The 14060-nt window shown below is 35.6% G+C and overlaps 1 protein-coding gene across 4 annotated transcripts in view; it reads left to right on the plus strand.

The window, feature by feature from the left end:
• Window positions 1–14060, plus strand: part of SLC4A10 (solute carrier family 4 member 10) — a 221952-nt gene that overhangs the window by 71988 nt on the left and 135904 nt on the right. For all 4 annotated transcript variants that reach the window (XM_065881067.1, XM_065881068.1, XM_065881069.1 and 1 more), the window contains exon 4: window positions 7769–7907. In XM_065881067.1, coding sequence (XP_065737139.1) covers window positions 7769–7907 — 139 coding nt within the window. The remainder of the gene's footprint in view (window positions 1–7768; window positions 7908–14060) is intronic.

The raw sequence follows: 14060 nt of genomic DNA on the forward strand, positions 1-14060 counted from the left end.
AGTGCTGTACATTGGTGGGAACAATTAAACAATTTAAAAACTGGGATGCCCTGTATTTTAAGACTTTATTTTTTGGCCCAGAGATAAACCCACGCACATGTGGCCACCTTATCTTTGATAAAGGAGGCAAGAATATACAATGGAGAAAAGACAGCCTCTTCAATAAGTGGTGCTGGGAAAACTGGACAGCTACATGTAAAATAATGAAATTAGAACACTCCCTAACACCATACACAAGAATAAACTCAAAATGGATTAAAGACCTAAATGTAAGGCCAGACACTATAAACCTTGTAGGGGAAAACATAGGCAGAACATTCTATAACATAAATCACAGCAAGAGCCTTTTCCACCCACCTCTTAGAGAAATGGAAATAAAACCAAAAATAAACAAATGGGACCTAATGAAACTTTAAAGCTTTTACACAGCAAAAGAAATCATAAACAAGATGAAAAGACAGCCCTCAGAATGGGAGAAAATATTTGCAAATGAAGCAACTGACAAAAGGATTAATCTCCAAAATATACAAGCAGTTTATGCAGCTCAATATCTAAAAAACAAACAACCCAATCCCAAAATGGGCAGAAGACCTAAATAGACATTTCTCCAAAGAAGATATACAGATTGCCAACAAACACATGAAAGGATGCTCAACATCACTAATCATTAGAGAAATGCAAATCAAAACTACAATGAGGTATTACCTCACACTGGTCAGAATGGCCATCATCAAAAAATCTGCAAACAAGAAATGCTGGTGTTTGAGGGAACCCTCTTGCACTGTTGGTAGGAATGCAAATTGATACAGCCACTATGGAGAACCGTATGGATGTTCCTTAAAAAACTAAAAATAGAACTACCATATGACCCAGCAATGCTACTACTGGGCATATACCCTGAGAAAACCATAATTCAAAAAGAGTCATGTACCACAATGTTCACTGCAACTCTGTTTACAATAGGCAGGCCACTGAAGCAACCTAAGTGTCCATTGACAGATGAATGGATAAAGAAGATGTGGCACATATATACAATGGAATATCACTCAGCCATAAAAAGAAATCAAATTGAGTTATTTGTAGTGAGGTGGATGGACCTAGAGACTGTCATACAGAGTGAAGTAAGTCAGAAGGAGAAAAACAAATACTGTATGCTAACACATATATATGGAATCTAAGAAAAATGGTTCTGAAGAACCTAGGGGCAGGACAGGAATAAAGATGCAGACGTAGAGAATGGACTTGAGGACACAGGGAGGTAGAAGGGTAAGCTGGGACAAAGTGAGAGGGTGGCATGGACATACATACACTACCAAATGTAAAATAGATAGCTAGTGGGAAGCAGCCTCATAGCACAGGGAGATCAGCTCGGTGCTTTGTGACCACCTAGAGGGGTAGGATAGGGAGGATGGGAGAGAGACGCAAGAGGAAGGGGATATGGGGATATATGTATACGTATAGCTGATTCACTTCGTTATACAGCAGAAACTAACACACCATTGTAAAGCAATTATACTCCAATAAAGATGTTTAAAAAAAAAGCCTTTATTTTTTAGAGCAGTTTTAGGTTTACATGAAAATCGACAGGAAGTTACAGAGGTTTCCTATATACTCCTTGGCTCCACACAGGTATAGCCACCCCCATTATTAACATCACTCAGAATGGTACATTCTTTTATCAAGGATGAACTTACATGGGCACATCATAATCATGCACAAAACCATAGTTTACCTTAGGGCTCACTCTTGGTGTTGTATGTTCTATGGGTTTGGACAAATGTATAATGACATATATCTGTCATTATAGTATCATACACAGTATTTAAAATCCTTTGTTCTCAGCCTATTCATTCCACTACCACCCCCAGCAACTACTGATGTTTTTACCCTTTCCATAGTTCTCCAGAATTTCATATAGTTGAAATCATACAGTATGTAGCCTTTTTAGATCAGCTCCCTTCACTTACTAATACACATTTAAGATTTCTCCATGTCTTTTCATGGCTTACTGTCTCATTTCTTTTTAGCATTGAATAATATTTTATTGTCTGTGTGAATCATAATAGATTTATCCATTCACCTACTGAAGAACATCTTGGCTTCTTCCAAGTTTTGGCAACTATGAACAAAGCTGCTATAAACATCTTGTGCAGGGTCTTTTGGTGGGCATAAGTTTCAACTCCTTTTGGTAAATACCAAGGAGTGCAATGCTCTACCATACAGTAAAAGTATGTTTAGTTTTGTAAGAGACTGCTAAGCTGTCTTGCAAAGGAGTTATACCATTTTGCATTCCCAACAGCAGTGAAAGAGTGTTCCTGTTGTTTCACATCCTTGCCAGCATTTGGTGTGGTTAGTGTTCTGGATTTGGGGCATTTTAATAGGTGCATAATGGTATCTCATTGTTTTAATCTGCATTTCCCTGGTAATATATGATGTGGAGCATCTTTTCATATGCTTATTTGTCATCTGTATATCTTCTTTGGTGAGTTGCCTGTTAAAATCTTTGGCCCATTTTTTGATCAGGTTGTTAGTTTTGAGTTTGAAGGACTCATTTATGAATATGAAAGAACTATGATCATTTCTAGGATTCTTATAACTTTTATATTGACTGAACACTACTTGTGGGATTTAATTATAAAGTAACTCTATTCTGGCTTGTACCATCCCTTTGTAGTTACTCAGTGGATCTAATTGTTATTCTGCTCCTGAATGAAAACTCTGATGGGTTCTCCAGCCTTTCTAGTCACTCGTAGGTAACTTGAAGTCCTCTAATAAGTAATTAAAATATTTAGTCTCATATAATAGTGAAAACTTTGAACTTGCTTTAACTGTAAGGCCTCTTGCCTCCCTCTCTTGCCCAGGTGTGCTCCGGTTGAGAACAGAGAATGTAGTTGCTTTTTTCCCCTCCTACCTTGAACTTCTACTTCTTCCAGATGCTCCATCATCTTTCTAACTCTAGTTTCTGATCCATTCAGATCTGGAGCATAGGAAATGAAAAGAACTAAGTGGAATGGGGCAGGAAAGCTGTTACTTAGCTGGTAGTCTTACAAGCTGATGTCATACTCTCTAGGCTTAGCAAGAATTTAAATTGACTCATTTTCTTTTACATGCGCTCTTTTCTGCCTTATTACTTATTCTTCCTTATCCCCCAGATATTCGGCTATAGTGATAGATTCCCCCTGCTAAAGTCTTGTAATTGCTCCATGGCAGCCTCTTGGACAGCATCTAAGATGACCCCACATTCCACATTCTCTCTATCTTGCATATTCTCTCTGTCTCTCTGTCTCTCTGCTTCTCTCCGACGCTCTCTGTCTCATAGGTGCAGCTCTATATGCAGCTCTATATGATTCACAGAAAACATGCACACACTCATTGCCCTGGTGAATTCTGGAGTGCATGTTATTCAGCTGTGAACTCACAGCTGTTATTCACAGCTAGGCAGACTTTGTTTCTCAGGGAGGAATCATACCCCAGTCCACTGCGGGGAGACATGTTCAATTCATGATGCCCTAGAGCACTACTCAGTTGTCTTGAGGGAGAGGCAGGCAGCCTTTTGTAAGGAATTAAGGAAACTTGGGACTCACATTACAGCTTTCTTTGAAGAAATTCTTTCCAGAATGTGTCTGCTATTTTCAACTTATGATCTTATTACAGCCTTAGCATGGGTAAAGAGTTAGAGTTAAATAACTAGATTTTTAGGAACATAGTTTGTAAGTTCTGCATGTAGTCTCACGTCCCCTTTGGAGAGAAATACCTGTTGGTTCTTGATGCTTCAGCTGAAATGTTCCTTTTATCAATCCATAACAAAATGAACTAATTAACATTAATAACAAATATATTATTTCAATTATAAAATGAATTAAAATATAGGAATCCAAACAAATAGATTACATAGGACATTCAAATAATATGAGCAAAATTTTAAAGTTCAAATGAAGATGGAAAATAATACTGAGCTGCAAAGAGACTGGAGACATGAATTTGGAACAGAACCATTAAACTTGTCATCATTTCATGATTTCAGAAGATAATCTAAATATTGATTTATCTGAAATATAACAAGGATAAAGAAGAAAAGCACCTATAATTCAGAAATGCAAAATGGTAAACATCTAGTGAATCTGCTTTCTTGATCTAAATGTCATTGTGTATGAAGCCTGTGGTTTTCATGACAGTAAGATCATATATGTAAAAGGGAATTTTCCAATTCACTTCTGTCATTATACTTGTTCTGTTGTTATAAGAAGTATATTTCTCAACATATTTTTGACCATTCTCCAGAAAGGGCCTGAAAAATAGAGAACTTTTGGACAGGGTCTACAGAAAGGAGAGTATTTTCACTGATTATTAGGAAAAATGTATTTAAGACCCTGGTTAATTAATATGTGAGTAATTAAAGCAGTACGAGTAACATAGCTAACAATGAAAAGATGAAAGTTTGCAAAGGAACTTGCTTATTTCCAGTTATGATTCTATTAGTGGCTTTCCTCAGATAACTTTGTAAGTTTGATTTTAACTAACCATTTGTTGAAAATATGGTCTGTATTCCAAAAGAAATATTGATAATTTGTTTTTTTCTGATTGTAAAAGTAATATATGGTCTTTGACATTCCAGTGCTATTGAACATTAAGCTGTCCAAACCTTGTTACACCTAGTTCTCCTCATTGATTCTACAGCATCTGACATTATTGACTTCTTAATCTTCTTGAAATCCTTTTCTACCTTGACCACTGTTGTACTACTCTCTCATCAGATGTAACCTTTATAAGGGCAGAGGGTTTTTTTCTGTTTATATCTGTCTAATTCACCTGACCAATGTAAGGTGCTCATTATATATTTGTTTAATGTATAAATTCTTTTACACATCTACCTAATCCTCTTTTGATTTTTTTTTTTTTTTTTTGCGGTACGCGGGCCTCTCACTGTTGTGGCCTCTCCCGTTGCGGAGCACAGGCTCCGGACGCGCAGGCTCAGCGGCCATGGCTCACGGGCCCAGCCGCTCCGCGGCACGTGGGATCTTCCAGGACCGGGGCACGAACCCGTGTCCCCTGCATCGGCAGGTGGACTCTCAACTACTGCGCCACCAGGGAAGCCCCTCTTCTGATTTTTTTTAACTCTTCCTCCTCCTAAATCTTAAACCTTATTATTCCCCTGATGCTGAGTCTTCTCTCTCTATTCTTTCATTTTTGAGTCCTCATCCATTGTAATCAAATGACTTCTCTAGTTAAATGCAACCCATGTCTTTACCTCTGACCCTGTCGTCTTTTCCAGAATCAAATATCCACCTTTCCTGTGACCATCTTTATATGTTTGAACCATAATCACCTGAAACTCAGCATATCTAAAAGATGCCTCTTGTGCTCTCAGCCTACAATACTGGCTCCTCATTCTGACAAGCCTTTTTTCCCCCGAGTTTTATTGAAAAATAATTGACATACCTCACTGTATAAGTTTAAGGTGTATGGCATGATGGTTTGCTTTACATATGTTGTGAAATGACTGCCATGATAGGTTTAGTTAACATTCATCATCTCATATAGATACAATAAAAAGAAAAGAAAAAAATGTCTCCTTGAGATGAGTACTCTTAGGATCTACTCACAACTTTCCTATATATCATACAGCAGTGTTAACTATAGTCATTATGTTGTACATTACAGCCCTAGTACTTACTTATCTTATAACTGGAAGTTTATACCTTTTGACCATTTTCCTCCAGTTCCCCGCCCCCCTCCCCCGCCAAAGCTGGTAAGCACAAATCTGATCCCTTTTTCCATGAGTTTGGTGTTTTTGTTTTGTTTCATCTTGTCTTTTTTTTTAGATTCCACATGTAAGTGAGGTCATATAGTATTTACCTTTCGCTGTCTTATTTCACTTAGTGCCTTCAAGGCTTACCCATGTTACAACCCTCTTTTAATTAACGGCACTGTTATTTTCTCATTCTCCGCGCTTTAATTCTAAACCTCTCTATTTGACAGGCCTATATTTTCATTGTAACCATCCCCACTACCACTAGCATCAGCATCAGTCATCATTAATAATATTTATATAATGCTTTATAATTTGAAAAGTATTTTTGCGTGCATAATTTCTTCTTTAGGGACTAGATCCTATCTCCTTCTAAGAGACTAATTCTGACAGCTGGAAAAATTTTCTATTTAAAGTATTTAGTTTGTTATTGAGCAGTAAATTTTAAATGACAATTGAGGTAAGTATAGCAAGGAGAAGTATAAAGTGCTATGAGTTGAGATAACAGGTGTCTGACTTAATTATTGCATATGAGTGCGCTTATATGTGTGTTTGTGTTTCATGAGGCTGATTAGGTAGGCTTGCTGAAGCATATTACAGTGAAGTAGGTGCTGAAAGATATATGGGAGATCTAGAGGAAACAGTATGTGCGATGGTCCTGAAGTGGGAAGGAGCATGGTATTTTTAAAAATCTGAAAGAAGGCTAAGGTACTCAGAATGGAATTGCAAGGGTAAGAGTGGCAGAAGGTAAGGCTAATAACATAGGCAGAGGCTAGGGCCCCATCACAAACATATACTGAACAGAAAGTATGACACTATATTATGTTTTATGTAATATGTGTATTTTCCACTTTTGACTTCTGAAATCCTCAGTCGTGACTTAATTATAGCCTAACCCTTTAAGTTACTGATTAATTGGTTTATTTTCACAAAGTATTTAATATTATAGATTTCAGTAATCACTGTTGCTTGTTACTGATTTACTCATTCTTTTGTGTTTTAAAAAATGTTTGAAAGTACCAGATGTTTTATTGGAATAACTTTGAATTTATAAGATGGTTTTCCACCATTGGGTTTTCCCATTAATATAAACTTACTCATTTATTTAGGTCTACTTTTACATCATTCAATAAAGTTTTATAATTTTCATCACAAATGTATTCATTGAATAACACATTTACCAGGTAACCCAGCAATCCTACTCCTAGGTATTTGCCCTAGAGAATAAAAACTTAGGTTCACACAAAAACCTGTACAAGAATACTTATGGCACTTCTATTCATAATTGAAAAAATTGTAAACTAAATACCCTTCAGTAAATGAATGGATAAGAAAACTATGGTACATTCCTGCAATGGACTATTACTCAGCAATAAAAAGAAGGAATTACTGATACATTCAGTGACACAGATAAATCTCAAAATCTCAAAGGCATTATGATAACTGAATAACAACAGTCTCAAAAAACTATACATTGTATGTTTCCATTTATATGGCATTGTGGAAAAGGCAAAACTATAGCAATAGGGACCAGATTAGTGGTTGCCAGGGGTTAGGAGAGGGATAAGGTTGTGACTACAAAGAAGCATCACAAGGGAGTTCTTTGGTGAATTATATTCAGCACAGTTTTAGTATAAGTGAATTTTATCATAGTCTACTCTTATGAATATTACCATAAAATGTAGCATATGTGATGAAAGAAAATGTGTGTGTGTATAAGAGAGATGTAGAAATAGTTTCCATGATGTTATATGTAATCCAAAATAATCATCACATTTGATTTTATCTTTGATAATATAGATACATTACATATTTACATTTTACATATTTATGATCCCACATTATACTAGACTTAATATAATGCCAAATTTAGTCTTAATTTCCCAAGTCTACTCTAGCTGCATGCTGCAGTGTGGGGGGCAGGGGAGATGTGAGTTTGGAGTGGTGTTGAAGGCGGTGACCGGGACATTTCAAGCTCCAAGTCATGATAATGCATGTTCATGTCTCTGATTTCCATAGACACCCCATCACAGCGGGTACAGTTTATTCTTGGAACCGAGGATGACGATGAGGAACACATTCCTCATGACCTTTTTACGGAACTGGATGAGATTTGCTGGCGTGAAGGTGAGGATGCTGAATGGCGAGAAACAGCCAGGTGAGGATTTTTTTGTTGAAGGATGAGGGTATACTAAAGAACTTTCATGCTATTAGAAAGAGAGATATCTAATGCCACAATTTTGCAAACATCCATCAGTGCTGCTGCTTTCTGAAATTGCTCATCTGGCCTGGGCATATCCTATAATGGGATATGGGTCAGGATGAAACCCGAAGGCTGTAATTATAGTAAACAGTGATGCAGAGCCAGCAGCAGACGCAGTCTTAAACAGTAGCATAATTTGCGTGTCATCAGGAAAACAGTAGATATCTAACAGTAATTTATTTCTGTCTTTTCAACTGCTAGGTTGTGCCCCAACTGGTGATATTATACGGGACTTTTTAAAAGAAAGGGCAAACATTATAAGAGACTTTAGTTGGAGTCCTGAATTTATTTACTATTTGTTGAGGGTAAAAATATTTTGTAATGTGTTTCTAGGATATATATACATTTAAACATAGTGGTTTTTAAAAATAATTTTTAAGAAATTACTTTTTCTGTCATTTGTAATTAATATTTCCATATTGCCATGTAATTGATGAATTGCTGTCATCCTTTCTTACTTATTTACTCATTTATTTAACAAACATTTATGGTCTATTGTGTGCCAGGTGCAATGGATATAGAACAACAACAACAAAAGTCTTAGGGAGTTCCCTGGCAGTCCAGTGGTTAGGACTGTGCTTTCACTGTCGAGAGCCCGAGTTCAGTCCCTGGTTGAGGAACTAAGATCCCACAAGCCACACCAAAAACAAGAAAAAAAGAAAAAAACATCTTAGATCTTGCTTTTAACAACCTCACCTCTAATGCGGGATTTAGATAAGTAAACAAAGTTGTAAGTACTGTATAATGAATGCTGTGATACAGGTGTGCACTAGGAACTGTGGGCACGCCTAGGGTTGTCTTTTACCTGCTGCTTCCGAAATTTTAATGTGAATACATATCACCAGGGATCTTGTTGAAATGTAGATTCAGTAGACCTTAGGAATAGAGTCTTAGGTCTAGCATTTAATCATTGCCTTAACTCTAGCCAGAGGTAGTGTGGAATTAAATGTTCAATCATGATAATATTATAACTAATACTGGCTTGGTTAATTCTTGTTTGATATAATTTAAGTGGTCTTTGTAGCTCTCTTTTATTTAAAATATACTAAAAGTAAATAGAAGAAGATAAAAATGGCTTTCACCTAGTTCATCTCTGTTAACATTAAAAAAATTAACTGCTGATATTTAAAATTCAAAAATCATAGAAAGGTAAAAAAGCAAGAACATTGCTCTACTCTTGTTCATAGTACTTCTCAAAGGTAATCACTATTAATTGCTTCTTGTACATCTTTTCATAAAAATTTTAATGCCTAGATCTGCATGTAAATGTATGCCCTTTTTATATTTACATAAGAGGTATTATATACTGCGTTCATGCCTTGCTTTTTTCATTTAATATATTCGGATCATTTTCCATATTATCAATACAGATTACTCAATCTTTTTAATCTCTTTAATGACTGCATCACATTTAGTTATGGATGAACTTTCATTTATTTAGCCAGTCTTGATAGGGATTTAGATTGCTTTGTGGGTTTTTTTTTGCTGTAAACATTGCTGCAATAATCATTTACACATATATTTTGGGATTATTTTGTAGGTATTCATGTAGGGTGAATTTTTAGCGGTGGAATTTATGTGTCAAAGAGAGCAAACTTTTTTTTACTTTTATAGATATTGCAAAATTGCCTTCATAAAATGTTTTGGTAATTTATACTTCCCTCAACAATGTATGAGAATGCTTATTTCCCCCAAACCTTTGCCACACAAAATCATCAAACTTGTAAAAATTTTGGCTAATTTTGTAGATGCAAAATAAATCTCAGTGCTTTAATTTGTATTTCTCTAATTATTAGTGAGATTGAACATTTTTTCATATGTTTTTATTTTTTTCCTGAGAACTAACTGTTCACTGCCTTTACCTGTTTTATTTCAAGTCATTCATATTTTTACTTCTGTTTTTTAATGCCTTAAACTGGTGGTATGTTTTTCTGTGTGAATTACCTTTTTTAATGAAAAAACTACATAAATTAAATTCTTTCTGATGCTATTATAATATTTTAAATATAGAACTAAATTTGAAACAGTTTTCATATGACCTGGCAAATTTTGAGATTAAGAACCATCTACCTAATTTTTTTCTTCCAACTGCATCAAAAACCAAGTATTATTTTCAAGGATATAATATGTGTGCTCATCTTCTTTGATGACAGAAAAACAATATATGATAATATTCTCCACCAATTAGTGTTATACGTTTTGCTCTTTCATGATTAAAGAGTTGTTGATAAGGAATTTGAAGTGCAAACCTCCCTGTTTAAGGCTAGAGGCATCCGTCTTCAGCTGGTGTTAAGAAACAGGTGTTCCTGGCTGACTTGAAGGAAGGAGATCTGGTGGTTATGATGACTATACAGCTCTGGTTAGAATCTCTTTAATCAATTGCTGAGAAGTACTTTTTGGAAGCATTTCTTTTATATTTCTTTCTTCACTCTCATCCCTCAGAACAGAGCTGAGAAGTAAGATCGGAATATGCGTTTTGACAGGAGTAACTCCCTTATTATGAAAATGGTTGGTGATTTTTCACCTTCCAGATCAAATGGTGATCTATTCCTTTTAAGCAGTAACTTCCTTGTAACTTTCCCACTCTCATCAAGCTAGGAGATAGCAGAGCAATGCTAGAATCTAACTCTTTTCTTGTCACAATTGAGCAGGTAGAATTTTATCATGCTCTAATGGATTAACTTGAACAACATGTTTATCCTAAGCCATCAAAATATGTTGCTGTTTATTTATAAAGAATGAGAGAGATGACCCAGTTACTTATTAATATTCTCTAATGTTGTTAGATAGGACCTGTGTTCTTAGCCCTGCTTCTGGAACCTTATGCACAGTGCAGGTATTTGAGGTTCGGGAGACATCTGATGAACAATCAAAATAGTAACAGACATTGAAGAGGAGAGTAGATGAATTTTGGCTGAGACACAACACGTCAGGGAAGAACAGAACATGTTTACTGAGGACTTAGAAATGGAGTAGGGGGCTTCCCTGGTGGCGCCGTGGTTGAGAGTCCGCCTGCCGATGCAGGGAACGCGGGTTCGTGCCCCGGTCCGGGAAGATCCCACATGACGCGGAGGGGCTGGGCCCGTGAGCCATGGCCGCTGAGCCTGCGCGTCCGGAGCCTGTGCTCCGCAACGGGAGAGGCCACAACAGTGAGAGGCCCGCGTACCGAGAAAAAAAAAAAAGGAAATGGAGTAGGTTCTAAAGTGGTGGAAGTAATTTTGTTCTTGATGCCCTAGTTCATCTAACAAAACTAAGTTTAGTTAATTCATGATTCCATCTGATTTTTCAAATACAATTTAATTCTAATAAATCATAACCATTTGAAGTACTTCTTTCTTTTGATTAGTATTCCAGGGGGATTAATAATTTTCTACCCTAATAATAGAAATAAGAAGGATATTTTATCAGCGCATTGCACCTGCCACATATCACATCTTGAATAATTCATGCCCACTGTTGTTGCCAAGTAAAACTTAAGGAAAGTTTTAGGTTTTGAAGCTAAATTTTTGAATAATAATTATTTAATAAATGTTTGTGAAAACCAGCTGTTTCCTTTTAAAAAACCCTAGAGGAAGCCATATGACAGAGCTAATGAAATCAACACAATTACAATGTCCTGCTTATAAATAACATATAATGTTATTAATAGAAAAATACCCAAAGATACCACAGCTGTGCAGTCGTGGAGACAACATGCTTGACTCACTGTGGTTGCCCTTTAGAAATGCTTCCCACAAATGAGCTCATCAGAGGCAAAGAAAGGGATAGCAGTTAGGCCTCTGATACATACTTGGTAATGTGGAAAAAATTTTTACATCAAAACAATTTTATTGATGATGTGAAGGTATTTGATATTTAAAATTGGTAAAGGGTCAAGTCATCAGGATTTTTCAGTGCAATGTGAGATGTGAAAATAACATGAATTAAGAACAGCTAATGTCAATAAACTCTAAGTGCGGATACATTTTAATACCCCTTTCCTCTTGAAATAGGTACTTTATGATTACATATGTTAATCTCCAGCCCCCACTCTAACCATGTTCCCCCTTCACCCTCCATATCCTTAACTCTACCCAAAAAGGATGTTTTCTCTTGAGAATTCATGACTTCCCCCAAGACTGTCATTTTGGATGATATGGTAACTCCTTTACTCCCTTTTTGGGTAGAATCAGAGAATAAAAATTATTAGAAAAGTTAAACTAAATTAGTGAGAATGAAATAAACAGAAAGAGTTAAATTCTATAGAACTCATCTATCTCTAATTTGCAGAAGAATTTTATTTTGTAGATTTCTAATATGAGTATTGTAGAGGAGATTATCATCAACTTAATCCTCAAAGAGTTCAGGAAACACCTATTTTATGTTGTTGCTGCTTAGTAGAAAGAGATTCCAATGTGTTAATTATGGATGAAAACAGACACAGACATACTGAAGGAAATGAAAATAATCTCAACAGAGCTTAAATCCACCCCTCCCCCATAGAAAATGTCATGCAGTTGGCCTACAATTTCTTTTTTTTTCATTGTCCGTCACATCTCATTCATGCCTGTGAGACTCTTGTTTGCTTTGGTTTGCTATTCAAACAAATGTCAGCTGAGTTTATTTGAAAACTGGAATAAATTGCAGCACTTTAGGTCATTAACTGCAACCAGGCATTTTGTAACTGACAGTATATTCAGTGACTACAAATCTTAAAACAGGATTTGGTGTGTTCTTAGACCTGCTAATTTCTATCTTTGGAGTATGAAATGGAATGAAAAACAGAAAAGAGAGATATACTTATGTATCTTTAAAATATATTCATTTAAATATCTTTTAAAGCTTTTGGCATCATTCTGGAGTTGGCATAAAACACTGAATCTTGAAATGTTTAGTAACTTGATATTTGTAACTTGTGGGTTCCTTTTTATGGAAAGTATCTTATGTTTCCTCCTGTAATACTCATAAAACCTATGCTTATATCAAACCATCCATGCATATAACTTATATTTGGCCATCCAAACTGCTTGGAACTCACAAGAGTCTCCATTCTTGGTCTAAAAGATCAAGCCCCCAGTTTGAAAGAAATTATTCTAAAGGAAGGAGTTTTTGTTTTTAAAATGTCTTCTCAGATAGACAAGTAGTTCAATGGAACAGAATAGAGAACTAAGAAAAACTAACCCAAGTGCAGCTAGCTGATTTTTGACAAAGGTGAAGGAAGAATTGTCTTTTCAACAAATGGTACTGGAACAATTAGAGATCTACATAGAGGTAAAAAATATTAACTTCAATCTAAACTTCACAGTGTATACAAAAATTAATTCAAAATTAATCATAAATCTAAATGTAAAACATAAAGCTATACAAATGTTGGAGAAAACATAAGAGAAAATCTTCAGGACCTAGGGCTAGAAGATGAGTTTTTAGGCATGATACCAAAAGCACAATCTTTTGAATAAAAGAAGAAAAGAAAATATTCTTAAATTGGACTTCACCAGAATTAAAAACTTTTTGCTGTGCAAAATCCTGTTAGAGGATGAAGACAAACTACAGACACGGAGAAAATATTCGGAAACCATATATTTGACAAAAATATTATATCTAGAATATGTAAAGAACTCTAAATGTTCAACAGTATGAAAACAAATCAATTGGAAAAATGGGCCAAAAAAAGGTGTTCACATAAAATGGTGTTCAACATCATTAGTCATTAGGGAAATGTAAATTAAAACCCCTATGAGATACCACTGCACACCTAATAGAATAAAGTAAAAAAAAAAGTCACAATAGCAAATGCTGGTGAAGATATAGAGACACTGGATCTCTCAGCTATTGCTGGTGTGAATGTAAGATGGTAGCACTGCTCTAGAAAACAGTTTGATAGCTTCTTATAAAACTAAGTATGCATTACTAGTAAATATGACTCAGCAATCACAGTCTTGGGCATTTATCCTAGAGAAATGAAAACTTATTTTCACACAAAACCTCTACATGAATGTTCATAGCAGCTTCATTTGTAATTGCAAAAACCTATAAACAACTCAGATATCCTTCAGTGGGTGAATGGTT

This window comes from Phocoena phocoena, chromosome 7 (genome assembly GCF_963924675.1).
Source record: "Phocoena phocoena chromosome 7, mPhoPho1.1, whole genome shotgun sequence".
Lineage (NCBI taxonomy): Eukaryota > Metazoa > Chordata > Mammalia > Artiodactyla > Phocoenidae > Phocoena > Phocoena phocoena.